This window comes from Melampsora larici-populina (genome assembly GCF_000204055.1).
Source record: "Melampsora larici-populina 98AG31 unplaced genomic scaffold MELLAscaffold_5, whole genome shotgun sequence".
NCBI lineage: Eukaryota > Fungi > Basidiomycota > Pucciniomycetes > Pucciniales > Melampsoraceae > Melampsora > Melampsora laricis-populina.
The window spans coordinates 278,014-297,961 of record NW_006768769.1 but is presented as its reverse complement, the minus strand read 5'-3'; the positions used below and the strand labels follow the sequence as shown (position 1 = coordinate 297,961).

Below are 19,948 nucleotides of genomic sequence, written 5' to 3'. Positions count from 1 at the left end.
TTCCCATGGATATACCTGAATTACATACGAAGAGAATAATGTAAAAAAGATCAGTCAATATACAATACAAGATGGATTTTCAATTATGTGGTGACAAATCATGCAAAAGCTAAATACCTTGTGGATAACCACTTTGAGGGTCTTCTTGACCTCTGAAGTTCCAATCAAGGCAGAAAGATATACTTCAGAGAACTCTTTAAGTAACTTACATTGGTAATCAATACTTCTCGATCTCAAAGTGGTACCTATCATTAAAGAAACATACAAGTTTTTCATCAGACTTCGATCAAAATGAAATATGTAAGAAAAACATACGATTTGAACACATACCTTCAATTTTTAAACGTTTAAAAAGGATTGGTCCAAGTTCTACAGGCGTTTGAATTTTTCCACCAGATAAAAGTCCAAGTAAAACTAATTTTCCATCTTTGGATAATGATTTAATATTCGAATTCCAATAAGATTGACCAACTAAATCTAATATAAAATCGACTCCTGAACCTTTAGTTACTGAATCAATCTATAAATTTGTACATCAATCAGAATTAAACCTCTCTTAGTGTTAGAACGAGAAATTGAGAAATCATATAGATAATAAGTCAAAGATCACTTTTACTTACTTCACGAGAAAAGTCTACTTCTTTATAATTCATGGCTTGAGTTGCCCCCAGTGACATTAAAAAATTGACTTTCTCTACACGAAAAAACATTCAACAAACTCTTTATCAATACTTGAACTTGTACTAGTAAAATAGATCTTGATACCTTCAGTTCCAGCTGTAGTAAAGATCTCGGCTCTGAATGAATGTATTCAAACAATCATCAGCTATTTTAGCTCGTGGTAAAATATTTGAAAAAAGCTCAACTAACACGCCAATGCTCCTGATATTCAAAGTTCATTCAAGCATCAATTTTAATAATCTGATGTCATTGATAGAAAACCTTGCTTTGAAGGATAACCTCACTTGGCCAGTTGAATGGCAGCAATTCCAATTCCACTCGCACCTCCATGGATCAAAACCTTTGATCCTTTTTTCAATTGTCCAATCCAAATAAGAGCTTGATAAGAAGTCAACCAGTTCTCAGCTAAAAGAAAAACAAAGGACCACATTTCAATTTATTAGGTACCCATCCATTTATCTTAGAGTAACAAAATACTTTTAAAATAGAATTTCTTTAGCTCACGAATTGAAGCTGCTTCTTCCCAAGACAAAGATTCAGGTTTTTTGACAATCATTCGAGCATCAACTGAAATATACTCAGCGTAAGCACCCTTCAAGATTTCAAATCATTCAATTGGGATCAGCCATCCATAAAAGATTTCACGAAAAAAAAGCCAAGCCCACTACCAAATCAAAAAGAATAAAAAGAAACTGACCCCATATGCTAATCCAAAGACATGTTCTCCATGTTTCCAATCTTGACTATTACTCTTTTCTATAATTCCTGAGAACTCTACACCCAAACTTTTTGGATATTCGGGTGGAAGTGGATATACTAATTATGGTTTGTAAAAGAAGCATTTTCAAATTATTGGATTAAAGAAAAAAAGGTATTGGTCTGAAATATGGTTGACTTACATCCTTGACGTTGAAGGATATCCATTCTGTTTAATCCAAATGCTAACACCTATTTGCATGCGTTTTTGTAATTTTGGTTATCACCGATACTCAACGAAATCCGAGAAGGGTGATCTCGAAGCTGACCTTGACTTGGACCTCCCCTTCTTTAGTTTCAGGTCGTTCGATCTCACTCTAAAGTTCAAAACCGAATTAAAACGTCGATACAAGTCTTCTTATATTTTGGTACAAGATTACTGACCATCACTAAATCATCGGCATGTTGAGATACACCACCTTTTTTGATTTCGTCCACCCAGAAAACCGTCAAACGAGTCCCAGTAATAGACATTTATCAAGTCAATTTTCTTACTTTTCTTCATATGAAATCTGTTTAGGTCAAGTTGTATGGAGAAAGAAGTTTAACAACTTACCTTTCACTTCAATAGCTCGCATCATCTTATGAGATATGAAAATGGTTTTTGTTACCCAGTAAAGAATACGAATGAGAGTCTCTCTTAAGGGACACACGCGCAAAAGTTGCAAATTTGGAGATCGGCTTGTTGTTCATAGCCGGTCCGTAAGGCGAGGTAGGGCCACTAGGGGGAGGTCTTACTAGATACAAACATCTTTCAAGGTCAAACACCTTCTGCATACTTCATATTCAGAACTCATAAACACCTGATCAACAGATACAGAGCAACTTGTTTGCCCAATTTCAAGGCTTGGCCATTGATCAGTTACATTCTTTTCAATAGTGGATGTTCTTATCATGTGATCACATGGCACCTAATCCGGACCTGTTTGGAGATCATTGACATATCTCTTCTATTGTTTCTGTCACTTATGGTATTGCAAAAACTTGAACTTTTTTGCTTATAATGAGCCCAGCATTACTCAGATTCCCTGTGACTCATTGTACATTGGACAATTTGGTATGTGCTTGGCACAAAACACCTTCAGCATCATTGAGTGGTGATACGAGCCATTCCATTGCATTTACAGTGCTCTTTAATTTTTTACACATCTACATCTACTTTACAAAACGACAATGTCTACTGCTGTTAAATGCGAGCACTTGGAAAAAAACTCTTGAAAGTCATCTCAATCTTCCGGATCAACAATTTTCAATTCTTTTAATCCTTTCACCTTTTCTTGTGAATCACTTGTGGTATAAGGTGAATGTTTTTGTTCAATTTCTAATTGATCTTTGGTATCTTTCAATGTAATCCGGACATGATCCATATCCCTATAATTTGATCGTTTTATAAATTGGGGTTAGCTTTCAAAGTTCATTCAAAGAAAAAAACAGTTCGATGAAATTAGAAAGAGATCTTACCGAACAGTACCATTGAGTAAAGCAGTCGCCAGAGGTTTCCTTAATTCTTTAGCAATAGTTCGATTAAGTGCACGTGCTCCATAAATCGCATCATATCCTTTATCTGCTAACCACTCCTTAGCCATTTGATCAATTTCTAGAATGATCCTACGTTCAATCAACACATCTTGTAATTCGTTCAATCGGATTTCAACGATTTGTCGTATAGATTCCTTTGATAGAGAGTTAAAAACCACAAGTTCATCTAATCGATTAATCAACTCGGGTGGATAATTCATTTCCACTACACGCTTTACGGCTTCTTTGGCTCCTTCTGTTACTTCGCCAGTCTTGGGATCAATAGCTTTTGGTTGTTTCAAAATCTCTGCACCAAGATTGGAAGTGAGAACTGAACAGCAGAGCAAAAAATCAGCTTCCCAGTTATGACCGCAGATCTCAAAGTATGAGAGGGAAAAATACATACCAATGATAGTGTTACGGAAATCCACTTTTCTTCCTTGCGAATCAGTCAAGGTTCCTTCGTCGAGTATTTGAAGTAAGATGTTGGCTACTTCTTTGTTTGCTTTCTCAAATTCATCCAACAAGATCAAACTGAATGGCTTCCTTCTCACTTGCTCAGTAAGTTGTCCCTATCGAAGTTCACAACATTATCACATTCAGTTTCAGTCATTTACCTAAAGGCTGTTAATAACATTCATCATGGAAACTTAAATTGGACTTACTGCATCCTCGTATCCAACGTACCCTGGGGCGGCTCCAATCAAGCGAGATACAGTGTGCTTCTCGCTGTACTCGGACATACTACATAGATAAATAGACGCGCGAGATGAGTCGCAAGATTCCATCATCACCAGGAAATACTGTAAATCTACTTACTTGATCTGAATCAATGATCTCTGTGTATCGAACAAGAATGTAGCAAGCGCCTTGCATAATTCGGTCTTGCCAACCCCGGTGGGTCCCAAAAACAAAAAGCTAGCAATGGGGCGAGTAGTAGGATTAAGTCCAGCTCTACTAAGTCGAACTGAATCAGATATAACTTGTAATGCTTCATCTTGCCCAACAACACGTTGGCGAAGTTCAGTTTCCATGGTCAACAACCTTTCACGTTCTCCTTTGATCAGATTTCGAACTGGTATTCCTGTCATCTTTGCTACTACTCTTGCTATATCGTTAGAAGTTACTCGGTTTGATACAAGGAGAGATGGGTCCCCGGATTCTGAAAGATGATCGTCTTCGTCTTCTAAAGTCTCGAATTCTTTAATTTTACGTTCTAGTTCAGGTATCACACCAAATGATAACTCAGAGGCACGTTGGTAGTTCTGAGATCTGCGGAAAACGTATTTGAAGAGCATTTTAGCCTCATCATAAAGCTGTGTGATCTAGGGGTTAGAAAAAACTTACCTTTGAGCTTCTACTAATTCCATTGTTGCGGATTGAAGTCTAATCTTCATATTCTTGACTTCATCCAATTTACCCTTTTCTTCATTCCATTTTTCAGTTAGTTTGCTGGCTTCAGATTTCAATTCATCTATCTCTTTTTTGATTTTAGCCACACGAGAGAGAGAAAATTCATCTTTATCATTTTTTAAAGATTCAAGTTCGATTTGTAATGTAATGATTTGCCTTTCTAAATTTTCCAACTGATCGGGTTTACTCTCTTGTAGGAGTCTAAGTGATGAGGCTGCCTCGTCTACTAAATCTATCGCCTGGGTCCAGAAAAAGAACGGTTAGTAAAATGTACCTGGACGTCTTTGCCAGAGACTAAAGCTAATGTGCTTACCTTATCGGGAAGAAACCGTTCTGTTGCCCCATGATTTAATGAGCAGAAAATAAGATTTTCGGATTCGATGATGACCTTAGAAATTAGGCGAAATGCTTACCTGATAGATACTAATACAATCAAATTAAGTTGGTATCAGTGATAGCCTATAAGATCCAGAAGTAGAAGTATTAACTGACTCTGTTGGAATAAGCCGCGGCGGTGACCAAAGCACCATCCGATATACTGACACCATGATGACTGTGACGGACGCAGAACACGGCAATGTATCAATAACAACTTCAAAAATAGCTTTTTTTGTCTTCGAAATAAACACTTACACTTCATATCTTGGTTTCAATCCTCTTAAAATACTCACAGTCTCAGTCACACTTGGTTCGTTGACTAAGACCGATTGAAATCGTCGAGCTAAGGCTGGATCTTTTTCAATACTACGATACTCATCAAGAGTTGTACTACCCGCAAGTTGAAGACCTGTTCGCCACGTGCAAAAAAACAACATCAAGATATTGCCTTGAGAAAATACAGTAAGCCTATGGCCGAGACAAAATATGCATACCTCTCGCTAAAGCTGGCTTGATCATGTTGCCTGTTAAGTGGTAATCAGGACAGATGAGCATACTTCTGCGGGAAAAGCCGAGTTATTTTACAACTCACCAGCATCGATAGATCCTTCAGCTTTTCCCAAGTTGAGTAAAGTATGAATCTCATCGATGAACACTATAACCTTGCCTTCTTCCGCCTACAATGAATAGTTTGGTCAGATAAGTTACCGTCTCTTCCTTAGGATCTGAAGTATAGCACTGTCTATAGTTTCTCACCTCAATATCGGAGAGTAATGCCTTGAATTTTTCCTCAAATGAGCCTCTCAAGGCAGTCCCAGACACAAGAGTTGCAAGATCGATCGAGATGACTTATGATCGTTGAACATATCTTAGTCAGTTTTTCAGTCAATTGGAGATGGAAAAAAGGCAGGACGTACCTCGCTTATCCTGTATACTTTCGGGCACTTCTTTGTTGAGTATCCTTTGAGCAAGACCTTCCATTATCGCAGCTAAAAAAATGACATGAACACACAGGTCAATAGACATAGCGTCACGCATACAAGGAAAATAAACCCACTTTTCCCAACACCAGCTGGGCCTATCAGGATTGGATTTGACTGAATTCACAAGTGTGGCACGAATCATAAAAGGATCAACCGCCACTTCTCCCCTCGTTCTTATGGAAGCAAAAATGATGAATGGTGTTCTGGGCTTACCTTGGTTCGACGTGATAAAATTTGGATCGTTCGACGAATCTCCTCAGTACGGCCGATACATGGATCAAGTTTTCCATCACGAGCTTTTTGAGTCAAGTCGATTCCAAATTCTTTCAATGCGTCTCCTGCCTTACGGTCCTGTTGACCAAATATATTACCAAGCGGGGATCCACCCGACGGCCCCCTACCACCAGGTGGCGGCATATTGGCTACCGAATGAGATTGTGTGAACATGCGACAGCCATTGAGCTGCCACCTGGTAGAGGCGATTGGCCCACTAAGCCTGGCAGTCGTGGTAGGGTTGCGAGTGAGGGCACGATGGCCACCGGTATAAGTGGTCAAGCACCGTGAGTGATGACGAATTGTTGCAGGCGAAGGTCGTAACATATTTTTCACTTTTCGGTTTTGGCGTATTGTGAGTCAAATCGAAATGTTTCTGTAGGTATTATCGTGGAAAGTACCTCGGGAGAAGAGCCTTCTACTAGCTTTTCGCAGACTTCATATTCAACGAAGACGACTGGTCATCTCTTGTTGTGATCGTTCATTTCAAAATGGAATCGAGCAGCGTCTAGCACTTTCCAGAACGGCCCAGCGACGTCGACTTGACCTTTGAAGCATTGGCACCTGGTTTGCAGGCCGCACGAAAAAAATGCGCCTCGAGCGCGCCGCGCAGGGTCGAGGCTCAAGGTTTGCGTGGTGGGCGCGGGTTTTAAAATTGGGAAGGCCCGGGCGCAGGTTTTGAGATTTTCAAAGGCACGCCTATAGTGGGGGCACTGAGGTGTGCCTCTGGAGCGTCAGCGTCAAACTCCCCCCAAAAGCAAAAAGGAGTAAAAAACTGTCAACAACATCAAAAATAGCATGTTTTATAAATCAAAGGGGCATTTCTTCAACATTCATGAATAAAAATCATTGAAAAGGCCATCCTTCCCCCAATCCTTGTTCTCAGACCCCTCATCCAAAACAATAGTATTGGGTTGTTCTGCTTCAACTCAAATATTGAAGTATCATCATCTTGTCCTTCTTCCTGTTCCCTTCATCTTTTTCAGGAGTTTGAAATGCATTTGGGAAATTTAGATGCTAAACAAAAAAACACACCCATAATCACACAGTCACTGGGTGGAATAGACCTAAACCTAACAGGGGCACACCAACCCCAAAAGGCCGGGGGGAAGGCCAATTTTGCCTTGCCCAACACAAAAACAGGGGGGTGCACCTTTTGAAAAATTATACTAAACCTGTGGAATCAAAGCCAAGATTGGACGGTTGATGACTTGTGAGAATTTCTCTGAAGGCAGCTGGTAGTTAGGGCCTTAGATACAGCACAGCCAACAGATTCCTCTCAGGTTTTTGTGTCATTGGACTCAAATCCTTGGGAGAGAATCTTTCCAAGGATTTGATTTCTCCAAGAATTTTGCAGGAGCAAAGATACATAGAGCAAAAGTGTCAGCCTAGAGAATAAACCAACTTACTCCTTAGACAGACAAAGCAAAATATAAATTCAAAATACAAAAAATTCGATTCTTGAAACACAGTCCTACAGGTTTCAAGAATGTTACAACTCACACTCAAGTATCAAGAGTGCATAACTACCAACCCTGCCTACAAAAGGAACGAGTAATATTAGGGACTGGGCGACGCTCTGCAAAGTTGCAATTCAATGGTAGTTGAAATATTCTTCTCAGCAGTTCAGCCGCTGTTCAGTCAATATCAAATTTCCCAATTTTTATTAGTCAACTTTTTGGCACTAAAAAAAATAGGGTGGCGCACAGTGGCATCCAACCATCTGATGAGCTCTCTGTTCAAAATTTCCTCCCCTGCCCAGCCAAAAGCCCCTGGCAAACGCTTCGGGATAGCCTCCCAGATAGGCTTATATACCTTTCACAGACTGACCTGTAGCACCGGGGAATCCCGTGGGTGTGCCCACCGGGGAGCCGGATCAGGATGTGTTCCTTTGGCTCTTGGTCCTCATCCGGCACAACTCGTTTGGTTTACGATGGATGTCTCCTTCCTCTCGATCCCGCTCGGCTTCTGCATCAGCCACACACAGGCCCATGCGTGTGGGCATCCTCTTAGGTGAGCCTTTCTGTTTGGTCTCTCTAGGTTGTGACTGCCAAACTAATGTTTTTTCGGGTATAAGACAGGCCAGCTTGAGACCGAGGATGGATGTCTTCCAAGTTAACCACCGTCCTTTTTTTCAGATAAGGCCTTGACTCAATTTTATATTGGATACCTTATCTTATTTTTGATTTAATACAAGTTAACTTCTTATTTGATCACTCAAAGTATCTTTTTCTTTCAATATTTCATAATGAATCACCAAGAATCGAGATGCAATGGATATATCGGCGAAATGGGCGGGAGTTTCAGTGCAATTGATGGTAGAGTGAGTTGATTTGTGGAATTCGATCAGTTTTACCATTGCAATAATTCAGCTGACTTTCCCATAGCCGTGGCAGGGGTCAGTGTCAAATTCACCAATGCATTTGGGTTCGCGTCATCCCCCAGACAATTGTGAGTTTCATGTTTCCGTCCTATACTGTCTTACGGGCTTCCCAGCTGACCGATGTGTTACCTTTTCCCTGGCCAGTGGTTCAAGTAGCTCCAGGCGAGTTCTATACGGTGCGTGAGGTCGAGGAAAACGGATGGTGTCTGCCAGCTCGAGTACCAGCCAAGATCCCCGCCGTTCCTGATCATCCAGCAAGCCCTGGTACCCAAACGGGCCCAGTTTCATCACTCAAGTCGGTGAGATCTAGTTTGAAAAGACCGGCACCCAGCAGTCCAGTACAACATGTTAACAAGCGAGTTGCAACGTAAGCACTGCCTTCCATTCCATTCTCTATGGCTTTTCCTTCGATGTTGATTCTCTCTGACTATCATACCATTCCTTTTAAATGTTGTGCATCATGTTTGTCTAGGTCTCAAACAAGTACCGGAACAGTACCACTTGATGGGCCCAATCAAGTCTATTCCCCGTACATTCTTCAATCTATTTCCTTTAAACGAGTAAACTTTCTGACTATCTTCTGTGATCAATTTCTTTCAAATGATGGCCCTCCGGCTTGAATAGTCTTAATCCGAGTATTGGGTTAGTAATCTATGTTGTTTTTTCTCTTATCACTGTGTACTGATGTTTGTTTGGACAATCCAATATCTAGGTTTTCCACCTCTTTGGCTTCTACTAGCAATGGTGCGGTAACCAAGATGACCAACATATCTGAAGTGGCTCAGTGTCCCAACTTCTGGGCGATGCCGGTGCACGCGCTGTACGAGTGGCGAAGGCATGTCAACATCCTTGATCGCACCATTCTGGGGTATTACGAGCAAGCTTTGGATGAGGCGGAGAAGGATTTGGACCGAGCGGCATCTGAGCCCGATGTTCTTGACACATCCATTGTAACTCCTTCTGGACGACCCTCAGCTCCCCGATCTGGTCGCAAACGCTCGGTGAAAGATGAGACTCCGGCTCCAGGCGGATCTGGTCCTGCTTTTAAGTTCCTAAAAGCACGACCTGACCGTTTGGATTTGCTTTTCATGCGTCCTTTGGAAGCTCTTAGCCCATTTGGGTCGAATGGGCAGAAGGGTAAAGTTTTTCATGAATGCGCCATCTGGCTAAAAGTAAGTCAAAATCTCGTTACTGTGTAGTTCACACCCTTATTGATCTTTTTACTGTTTTCAAGACTGATCTAGAAACCCATCAGGAGTTTGCCGAGCTTTCCAAAAGTCCCCACAGTCGAGTGCTTCAATTCCGATACACTCAGCTCAAGCTTTGGCTTGCAGCTGCCGAAAGCTGGAGCAAGATGGACAGTGGGACTGAAGAGGAGGATGAAGAGTTGCGCAATTTGATACGCTCAGTTCAGGACGAGGAGGAAGTAAGTTTTCTTTTTATCTATTTCACTCTATCACTCTATCACTCTCTAGCTTTCTGACTATTATATAGTTACCAAGCTGATTACCGAGAAAGAGCAAGAATCATTTTATCACAAACCAACACTTTATAACACAAATTTTAGAATCATTAGAAAAGCACTTGACCTTTTTAAACTGAATCACCAGCCGATAACTTTAGAATTAGAAAATATCTGTCTAGACCAATACTATCTCTCTCTATAGCCTATAGTTGTTTCATCTAAAAACACCATCATTGCTTTCTTGCTCTAAAAATTGATATATAAACTGTTCCAAAGATTTAGATCAAACTAAAATCCATAAATCACCTCAACGACTAAAACCCAATATATTTCCCAGATTCGTTATTCAAACAAAGAAGTAAAACTCTTATTTTGATCTCGTTAGAAATTAGGTTACCCTGGGATAAGGCACACTACTGTACCTGTTTGTAGAAGACCCTGAATAGTGATCTTACTAATTCAGAGAGTACTATCAACAGCAATCACTAGCGAACTAGAAGATTCAAAAGGATTGATATCAATCAACGGCTCAAATTTATCTCATTGTCAGAACAAACTATCTTTTGACTTGTAACAAAGCCACCACGTCCTGCAACGTAAGTTTTTTCATTCAATCTAAGCTTGAAAAGTTGCCTATTCATAGACTTAGACTGAACAAGCAAAAGGTGTGATCATACTTCATGTTTAACAGTCAAGGCCTTCCACCATGTCCGTCCCCCATGAGCACGTCGATGTGCTCACATGGAGAGTTGTGTAATAAATTTGAACAGATCTTTATTCAATTTGTCTCTAGAAAATGTAAATCCTTTGTTAATAATAATAGACAATAAAAAATGTACCGTTTGTCAATGGAACTATGAACAAAGGAGCCCATTTAACAATCTTGCTGTCTGAACCTCTTGACAAAGGCAATTGTATGCTTAGCTCTCAGACCTGTTTGTAGGTTATATCCACCCTCTACGGAAATTAATTGGTGTGAGCATGTCGACATGCTACCTCAAAACAGACATGGTGTTCTTCCCTATGGTTTATGTATCAATATCTGAAGAATACTATGAGAAATTGAATGAATGAAAAATTTAGAATTAATTTGATGATGAATAGAAAAAGAATTCCCTAAAATGTACAAATGAAGAAAGAGGCAATTTGGTTATTAATGATGAGCACTGTGTTATGAATGTTTGGGAATAGGTTGCTTGTGACCTGCATTGTTTTGTTTCTCTTTTATTCTTTGTGTGTTGTGAATATACATGTGCTTTTGTATTTTTGGAATAGGTTGCTTGTAGCCTGAGTCAGGTTGTGGGCACACTGATATTTTTGGGGGCACTACAAGGCATGTTTTTTTGTCTTTTTTCACACCTAGGCGCCACTTGGTGTGCTGGGTGTGTTTCTCCAGAAAAAAGATTGCTGAGAGCCAAAATGATGTTTTTGCATCAAAATTTATTCTATGTTGGAATTGCTAGAGCTATCTACCACAGCCACATTGCCTTTTATAGGTGAGAAAAGTCAAAAATAGTTGTCATTAAAGCTCACAGCAAGTATCCAAGTCTCCAATATTGATGACAGGACATAGAACTCCTGAGATTTGGCAATGTGCCATTGTATCTCAGTGAATTTTGTCTTTTGAGCCTGCCACAAGTAATTCCTGTGCTACACAAGGTGAAAATAGCCAATGCTGACAAAAGGTGCATCACCCAGATTTGAAGAAGGTATTGGTCTATTGGGAGACACACAAATATTGTGTTTTGGGACTCCATAGGACTCCATTCAGCAGACCTTGCAGATACCAAGGCAATTGTATCTCCTTCTACCTAGCTTCAGAACTCAATGTTGCTGAACCCCAACACCATATGTGTTTGGGACCACTACAAAAAGGGGATATCAAAATTTGTTAAAATTATTCTGTGAAGACACAATCATGGCAGATGTAAGGAGATAAAGGTGTACACTTGTTAAGCTGCACTTCCAAGAGAGGAATCAACCCTAAAGCTAAACATATGAGTACTATCCTTTGCAATAACATGGTTGGATTCCAGGAAGGAAGACATTGCTTTCTGATATGCATGTGCAGCATGAGAAGTGACAAATTGAATATGTCATGAGTATCAAACTTCCACTGTGTTGCACCACCCAGACTTTCACAGCACTTTGATAAATCCGCTCATCCTGTGCTATCCTGCATAGTTGCAAAGCCAACACCCCAAGGGGTCCCTGGCCCCCAAAACCTTGAGATGAGGGTTTGGTCAGGTCTTTTGGGACCCAAAAGGTATGGGGGCAGGGGGGCAAATGCGTATAACACCAGATCCTGCCTGTGCCCCCCTCGTATCCTGCGGGCTCAAGGCAATTGGGTGTGGGCTTGGGGGGGCTTCTGGAAGCCGGGTTTACATTGGTTTGGGACGGGTTGGCGGATAGGTAGGCCACTACCTACATTTTTTGGGTGGGGGCTCATCCTGAATCCTGGGTGAGACAAAGAGGGGATGGGTGAAGTTTTATTTACATAAATCTAGATCAAACTCCAGCCAAAACTTTGACCATTCTAATGCACCATTTGTGATTATTTGGGTTGTGCACCATCTGTTCAGACTTCCATAAACAAGAAAACACTTTTGAAGGTCAGAATTTCCCTTTGCAAGGAGCTCATTGCTTGCTTTACACCCACAGGTGAAGTTTTTTTCTCAAGTGAAAAATGATTGACTTGAATGACAAAAATGATTGAAAATGCAGTAATTTTGCATTTATTCTGCATGTGCATTGACAATGCACTTTTCTGCATTGAAGCTGCATTATTCAACATTAACAGAGCATTCCTGATCATTTTTGAGATTGATTGAAATCCTTAGTGGTGCTCAAAGTAGAGCCAGTCAACCCAGTTGACTTTTTGGCTGTGAGCTGTCAACAAATGTGAACCTGATACAGAAATTTATTGCCAAAAAGCAACTGGGTCAACTGGGTTCTCTTGAAACCAGGTCTACTTTGAGCACCACTATTTTGCATAGTGGAAAAATACGACATCTACACAGTGTTAGAATTCCTTGAACAGACAAGAGCTACCACATAAGCAATGAGCACCTTGGACAAGTGTCTAGCCAAAACAGCTGTTAGCTGGATGTGATCTTTAACCACAAGAGCCAGAATGAGCACCATACCATCAAGTTTGAATGATCCAAAGTTTTCAAAGTTCAAAAAGAAGAACCAAAGGTATTGACCACTATTACTACATACTCTAGAATTCTATTAAATAATTAACACCATTTCTAAACCAAAAGATAACATACCAGCCAAAGAAATCTAGATAGATTGTATAAGTAACATCGTGAAGAGAAAAGAAGTCCCAATAGCATATAGATAGATGTATATATGTAGGTACGTAAAGAAGAGATAACAAAACAGTCAAGAAAGTCGATAGATCTACTGATTGAACTTACCAACACATTGACAAATAAACACAATGGTAACTTCAATATTGGCCCCCCAATGTACAAAAAACACCCGGTCTTGTGAAATAAAAAAATCTCAACTCATTAACCTCATTATCCACTTCATCATTAGATAGATTTATAAGAAGTCAAGGTTTTCTCATATAGATTTCTATGAGAGTCCATCCAGCATGAGAATCGTTCTTTCGTACACCAACCAACTTATACTAACAGCGGGCATCACTTTGAAGAGAGAAGGTGCAAGTCCTTTATAGAATCCTCGGAATCCTTCCTTCCTCCATGTTCGCTCGACGCAGTCTCCTATCCCTCGATATGTAGCCGGATGAGCTGAAGTACCTTGAGCTTGTAGTCGAGTACGTACAAGGTTTCTAAGGTGTACATCAAAACAACATCAGATTCTCGCATCTCTTGCTGCTACCAAAGTCTGATTCTTTGACTCACATTGGATAAACACTAGAAGCTCCAATCCCTCCACTGAGCGCGCCACAAGCTAATGTACCTAGCACACCGGGTGGCTCTCCAATCGCGACTAGATAAGAGTTTTTCATGCCTTCAAAGACTGACATATCAATTGCTGCTCAAGAATGATCTCAATCGTCAACACAGCTGTCAATTCTAGTTATACCATTCATGAGTAAGTTGAGCATACCAGAGTATGGGAACACGCCTACTGTCGCTGCAGCTACGCCTTTGTAATACGACTTTATCCCGCCACTTGCGTTGAGTCGTCGAATGGTTTGGAACAGTAAGGCTGACCTCTTGACGTTGTGATTGATGGTACTACTCATGATCTGTGTTTCTGGACAACGAAAGCCAACAAGATTATGATCAGTCAATTTTCTTGCATAGAGTCACAATATGATGGCGCGATCTCTACAGATGCAGGTGAGATGCGGCAACACTCAATTGAAGACAATGAGACCTATGGGCCAGGTTGATTCGACATGGTAAGTTCAATATTCGATTTGACATCGTCTCAAGTCTCTCAATTTTGATTGGATGTCAAGGGAGGCATTAAGATTTGAAAGATGCTCACAGGATAAGAGAACTCACTCAAAGTTTCGATAGGATAGATTGCAAACTGACTCACTACCCCACCTAATCCACCAGCCAAGAACCTTGCTCTGTTGGTCAGATTTCCATTAGTGTCAGTAGCAGGTGACATACCCAAACAGCCTTGACCTAACGCCATCTTAATATATTCATATGTTAAAAATTTGATAGCTGATTCGGGAAAGATTTTGAGGACATTAAGTCCATTACCGACGAAAAAGTTTCGGAGACCACCCGGTCCAGGACGAGCTCCGGCAGGTTCCTGATAAATTAATTTGACGGCTATCAATAGGTTTGATGAATTTGGGATGAGACGATAGATAGGTTGTTGAGCAGGTAAGACAACCGTTGTACGTGAACCGGAAAGTGTGGCGAATGAAGGTGAAGGGTGAGGTTGAATTGAAAGTGGTTTTTCGGAAGTGATCAGATAAATCTTGACCCGATCAAATGGAGCAGTGGCAGTCCGTGAGACCATTCCGGCGATTCCACCTGATAATAGATACTTGCCCGCACCCTCGAATAGACTTGGGTTTTTGTGGTTTGAAGGTAGAGACGTTAAATCATTTGAATCGGTTTGCTCGAGTGTCTTAAGATCGCTGCCAGTTTGTTGGGTGAGGGTATCAGGTAATGATGAATCATTATTAGCTTTCATCTTTCCGATCGCCTTTTCTGAGAGGTTATTGAAGCCGATAGCAAAAGTTGTTGAAGCCCGATTGAAAGGCTCAGAAGTAGATGGTTGAATGTGATTGATATCCATAGGATGAATATCAGTCCATTACAATTTGAATTAATTTGATTTTGATTGAGCGCTGAGTTGAGATGGTTGATTTGGAATGTTTTGACTTTCCTCAAACCAATTCCAATGATAAGATAAACTCATGAGTGAGTACCAAGTTATGGAAGAATGAAGATTGACTGCAACTTCCGATCAAAATCAAACATATCACTTATCACGGGGCTTGACCCGAACTCGCGATCTCATTCGACAACCACCGAAACCAAAACAATTGAAAACAAACAATACACCACGGAGTGGTTCTTGAGCAGAAAAAGCGTCGGTGAGGTCTGAGCGTTGTCGGGGTCGTGAAATGGCCGGGAAATGGCCTGCAAGTGGCCTGTAAGAGGCCTGAAAATGGTCGGTGAGAGCCTAACCTAACTACACCACGGAGGGGCTTTGAGTCTAGAAATGGCCTTTCTTAGTCTGAGAATGGTCATTCCTGAGGGCCACCTGTAGACCGGCTGGCAGGCCATCGATCGGCGGCCCACTGACCGCCTGAAGATGGACAAGAGAAATCGAGGCCGTAGTCGGCCTCTGGGCCATCGTCAGACCAAATACGCGGTGGCGGCCTGTCTGCCTGCTAATTTTGTCAAACCTTTGCAAAAAAAAACGATCAATGACCTGGAAAGAAGGTTGCCAAGTGTAGTTTTTACGTGATATCATTGTCAAGTTTGAGTCTGGAGGACATCAAGAGTCGCTAATCACTCGTGAAACCAATATCACGATATGATTGGTGTCTTTCGTGATGATCCTGGCTCAGGTTTGAACTCAGAGTCGCTTGTTTTTGTATAGACTCATGAGTCTTATTTGCCTCCATCAGTCTTCTTACCCGAACCCAATCTCTGGTGATGGTATCCAACATTCTATGTTCTCCATCAAATTCTCTAAGAAATGACATTACTTCAATTGGTCGGGTCCTGAGCTCATCAAACCTGTTTACTTTGTTCCGTTCATCGACAACACCGTTCAATTAACCTAATCCGGGTCGAGTGGTCAGCACTGATAGTGATAACAATCAAGCTTCCCGACCTATCAATCTCTTCAAGTGCGCTTCATGATCATCGGTCTTCAACTGACGCGATCTCAATCAAATTCTAAACTTTATCACTTGATCAATGATCCCAAAATTAAAAGGTCCTCACTTCTACTCCAACACCTGATGCTTCACTCTTCTAAATTAATGAATCAGGTTTGAATCATAGTTTAACTTGGTTCTTTGAGTTACATATCTCTTCATCTTGGAAATCTAGTACCTCAATTGGATCTGATTTTATCTGTCGAAAACGATTGGTTTTCTTTTTTGGTTTAGAATTCGCCTTTTGTCTTGTTCTACTACATATGTAAGTCCACTTTGATTGACTCACTTTTGGAGAACTTTGTTAACTTGTGAATTTGCATCAACCTTCCATTCAGCGATATCGACTTGCCTCAACCAAATTTGTTGGATTCTTCTCTCTTCACCCTACTGCCGGCTGTACATTCATCTTCTTCACCTTCGAATCAAAATCAACCCGTGATGATGTCTGAAGTTTATCCTTGATAATATCAGTCCACCAATTACAGAAGGAATATTTACAAATCAAATGACTTAGTCGATCGACTTCTCCAGGTGATGTCTTGAAAGATATTCATATCATCAAATTGACCAATCCAGATAAGAAGACTTGATTTGCACTTGCCCCAACCCATCATGGAGATCAATTGAAATTGATAATTCAAATGTTTTGGAAAACTCATCAATTGATTCTTGGCCAATAGAAGAAATGAATTTGTTTGGATAATGGGATTGATTGGAACCCAAATTGTATCTTCATATTATGTACTTATCTTATCATACTTATACATGTCTGTTCCAATAAACCATGCTATCAATAACAGATTTATATTTTGATTAATTTAAAACAGCATCTGCTAGCCGCATTTCAAGGCTGGCAGTATCTCACTGGCTTCTTGTTGAGCCTTTGCACTATCTGTGAGTGGTCTCGAGCAGGTCCCAAACCGGTGCAGACCGGCAGTCAACCCTCTACATCCTGTCTTCAGTCGGCCTGCAGGCTGGCTACAGGCAATATTCGAAAGGCCGTCTGCATACGGTGGGACCAGCGCCTACCTGCAGACGGTCCGTGACTATATAAAAAAAGGCCCGTCTGCAGACGGCCTTTGTCCCAGTCTGCAGATGGGCCGGACCACTCCGTGGTGTAGAAAAGCAGAGCTGCACAGCTGATCCGCAGTCACTGCGCAAGATAGCGCAGTGACTGCGGGAGCTGGCTGTCCGATCGACAATGGCTGACGTGCGGAATGCGCGTGGACAAATGGCCGAGTGGACTAAGGCGCCGTCTTCAGGTCTCTTGGAAGCGTGATCGGCGGTCTTCGGGCGTGGGTTCGAATCCCACTTTGTTCAGATACTTTTACTGCTTCTCACGACGACTTGTCACCCTGATTTAGTTAAACACATTTTTGCCGCAATTGTCAGGAGAGTCTGAGTGCTGGATGTGAGAAACTTCTGTCCAACACAATCTTTCTTTAATTACATCCACTGGTTGGATCCTGAATTCAGCCAACCCTGAGCCAGCAACGCGAGTGTTGCGTGCTGCGCTGTGCTTGTGTTGCATTTTTTCTGACCACACCACACCAAAAGTCAATTTCCGGGTTGCGGCCTGACGCGCCGCGCAACAAGATGTGTTGAATTGATGGTTTTTGGGGGGATTTTACTAAAACCACCCCCCCCATGTGAAGCTTGACCTAGCTGTACTGCTCCCTTTTTTCTGCTGTATTTCAATTTGAAATGTTGCCTATCCCACATAGGGGGCGGTCTAGAGCTGTATACTCCAAATGAGCTGTGAAACGAAGATTTGGGACCAATACCAAGTGAGAGACCAACCTTGACAAACCTCCACACTGCCAACATATTTGGCTCGGACAGAAAAATACGGGGAGTCCTTGGATTTTGTGTCCAAGAATTCAACCAAGTTATGTCAACCAACATAAAACCAACTTGATGAGACCAAGTTGATCGGAGCAAGTTAACCATCCAATCATTAGTCAAGCCTATCACAAGCCAATGTCTCATCCGACTGAATCCAACTGACCATTCTCCAACTTGATCACTGACTCAATCCCTTCATGCAGACCAACACCACGAAGTCATCGACCAACCAACCATTTTGATTTCCAAGGTATGAAGGAAGGCAAGCTCAAGATCTGGTTGAATCCCATATCAGTTACCTTGGAAGTAACAGTTTTACACGACTTAATCCCCTTTTTAATCAAGGTTCTATACATCCAACGCCACCTAATCCATCTCTCCACCAATCCATCAAGACACCTCTCCACCAACCATCAGAGGCTTTACTTACTATAAAATACCTTCATACCTTTTACTGTGTCATAAGTCTAGCTCTATCAATGCTCCACCATCTCCTAGGCCAATAATGAGTATGTAGCTTCAGATCTCAATCAGCCATAAACATTAGCGGTTTTAAATTAGGTTAAATTCATCTCTTATAACTTATTGTTCATAAAAATCAAAGGAAATCAAAACAATGCTTCAATGATGAATATGTCAATCAATTAGACCAATATTTTAGATGGTGTAGATGATGCAGAAGTTAAGGAGAAAACTTATTATATCAATCTTATAAAACCTTCAAAAATTATACTGATTGGACATTGCTATGAAGATATTCAAATCTTTGGGATCAGTTCATCATTTTACTGGTTGTAATATGACACCACATCCGTAAGTTAAGCAAAGTCATTATATCAAATTGCGGATTTTGGGGAGGAGATTGTGGAGGTCTTTGAATATTTTCTTTTTAGGAAAAGAATCCTACAATTGATTGCCATCATAGTCAATCTTCCTGTTCAAGTTCCTGTAGAAAGTTCCTGTAGACAATATAACAAACCTCTTTGGATTACATTTTTTTGGATTGATTTTTTTTCTTTTGATAACCACATTGTAGCAGCTTGATAATTTTGTAACAAGAATGTTTTTTAGGTTTGAATTTTTTGTAAAACAGTTTGAAATGGCAAAATATTTGAGATCATTTCATATCATTGATAATTTCCTGAGCCATAAGCCTCTTCAAGGGAAAGGCCAACTGAGCAAAACTTGGTGATCATATCAGCCATTTCTCTAGCCAATTCCAGTCTGGATAATCCTGAACCCTTGGTATTGTCACTCAACAATCTATGCTCCTGAGCTAATTCTTAATCTAATTTCAGCATTTCAAGCTCTTCTGTTTTGGCCTTCTTTACTTTTCTTTTTTCAACAGCCTCTGGTATTAAATTGTCAGGTTCCAATGGTTGTTATTTAATTGGGTCTTGATTTTCAAATTGGCTGGCTAAGAAACCCATTACACTATTTGAATTTGATGAGGCTTGTTCAAGCTTGAGTCAATTCCTCTCATTGCTTATTTTGACTTTTTCAAATATTTGTAATTGGCTTGGCTAGGTAATGAGGCACAAATAAATTTGAGTACACTTAAGGTGCCAGCTGGAGGTCTGAAAGCTTTCCTTTTTTATAATATTAAATATAACTTACCAGCTGAAGTTCTCAAAGCTTTCCTGTTTTTATAATATTACATAAACTTATGCTACAGTAGGAGGCTTTTGTGCAGTAAAAACTGTAAGAAACCCAAACTTGACACCCTTGAATTTTGCCAAAAGTGGGCATCACATCACATCACAGCGTGTGGCGAAGCAATCCAATACATTCACTTGGGCTGATACACACTGCAATTCCAGCTGAATGTGTTGGTAAATGCTTTTGCGCACAATGCAAGGTATAGCAGATGATTTATGCGGAATTTGAGGCAGGGTTGTCCTTGAATT

At 40.8% G+C, this 19,948-nt stretch overlaps 4 protein-coding genes across 4 annotated transcripts; 1 reads left to right on the top strand and 3 right to left on the bottom strand.

Moving 5' to 3' along the window:
- Window positions 1–109: 109 nt before the first annotated feature.
- On the bottom strand, window positions 110–1,911 carry MELLADRAFT_93398 (uncharacterized protein; the record flags this gene model as incomplete). Its single annotated transcript, XM_007405842.1, has 12 exons — window positions 110–150; window positions 210–245; window positions 331–520; window positions 621–694; window positions 766–797; window positions 871–882; window positions 966–1,086; window positions 1,186–1,273; window positions 1,379–1,497; window positions 1,581–1,629; window positions 1,707–1,748; window positions 1,822–1,911. 12 exons carry the CDS (start codon window positions 1,909–1,911, stop codon window positions 110–112), a joined length of 894 nt encoding a protein of 297 aa, XP_007405904.1.
- Window positions 1,912–2,537: 626 nt separating this feature from the next.
- MELLADRAFT_47014 (uncharacterized protein) lies at window positions 2,538–6,446 on the bottom strand (the record flags this gene model as incomplete). Its single annotated transcript, XM_007405841.1, has 15 exons — window positions 2,538–2,808; window positions 2,899–3,286; window positions 3,362–3,527; window positions 3,621–3,699; window positions 3,775–4,227; window positions 4,303–4,607; window positions 4,682–4,701; window positions 4,857–4,921; window positions 5,002–5,155; window positions 5,241–5,270; window positions 5,339–5,423; window positions 5,503–5,594; window positions 5,664–5,735; window positions 5,804–5,843; window positions 5,943–6,446. The coding sequence occupies 15 exons, from the start codon at window positions 6,327–6,329 to the stop codon at window positions 2,664–2,666; spliced, it is 2,481 nt and encodes an 826-aa protein (XP_007405903.1).
- A 1,804-nt stretch (window positions 6,447–8,250) lies between these two features.
- On the top strand, window positions 8,251–10,052 carry MELLADRAFT_103001 (uncharacterized protein; the record flags this gene model as incomplete). The annotated part of the gene is made up of 6 exons (XM_007406230.1): window positions 8,251–8,325; window positions 8,499–8,752; window positions 8,858–8,914; window positions 9,010–9,027; window positions 9,098–9,420; window positions 9,880–10,052. 6 exons carry the CDS (start codon window positions 8,251–8,253, stop codon window positions 10,050–10,052), a joined length of 900 nt encoding a protein of 299 aa, XP_007406292.1.
- Window positions 10,053–13,006: 2,954 nt separating this feature from the next.
- MELLADRAFT_115405 (uncharacterized protein) lies at window positions 13,007–15,223 on the bottom strand (the record flags this gene model as incomplete). Its single annotated transcript, XM_007405840.1, has 5 exons — window positions 13,007–13,655; window positions 13,729–13,816; window positions 13,852–13,902; window positions 13,937–14,086; window positions 14,341–15,223. 5 exons carry the CDS (start codon window positions 15,095–15,097, stop codon window positions 13,439–13,441), a joined length of 1,263 nt encoding a protein of 420 aa, XP_007405902.1.
- Window positions 15,224–19,948: the final 4,725 nt, after the last annotated feature.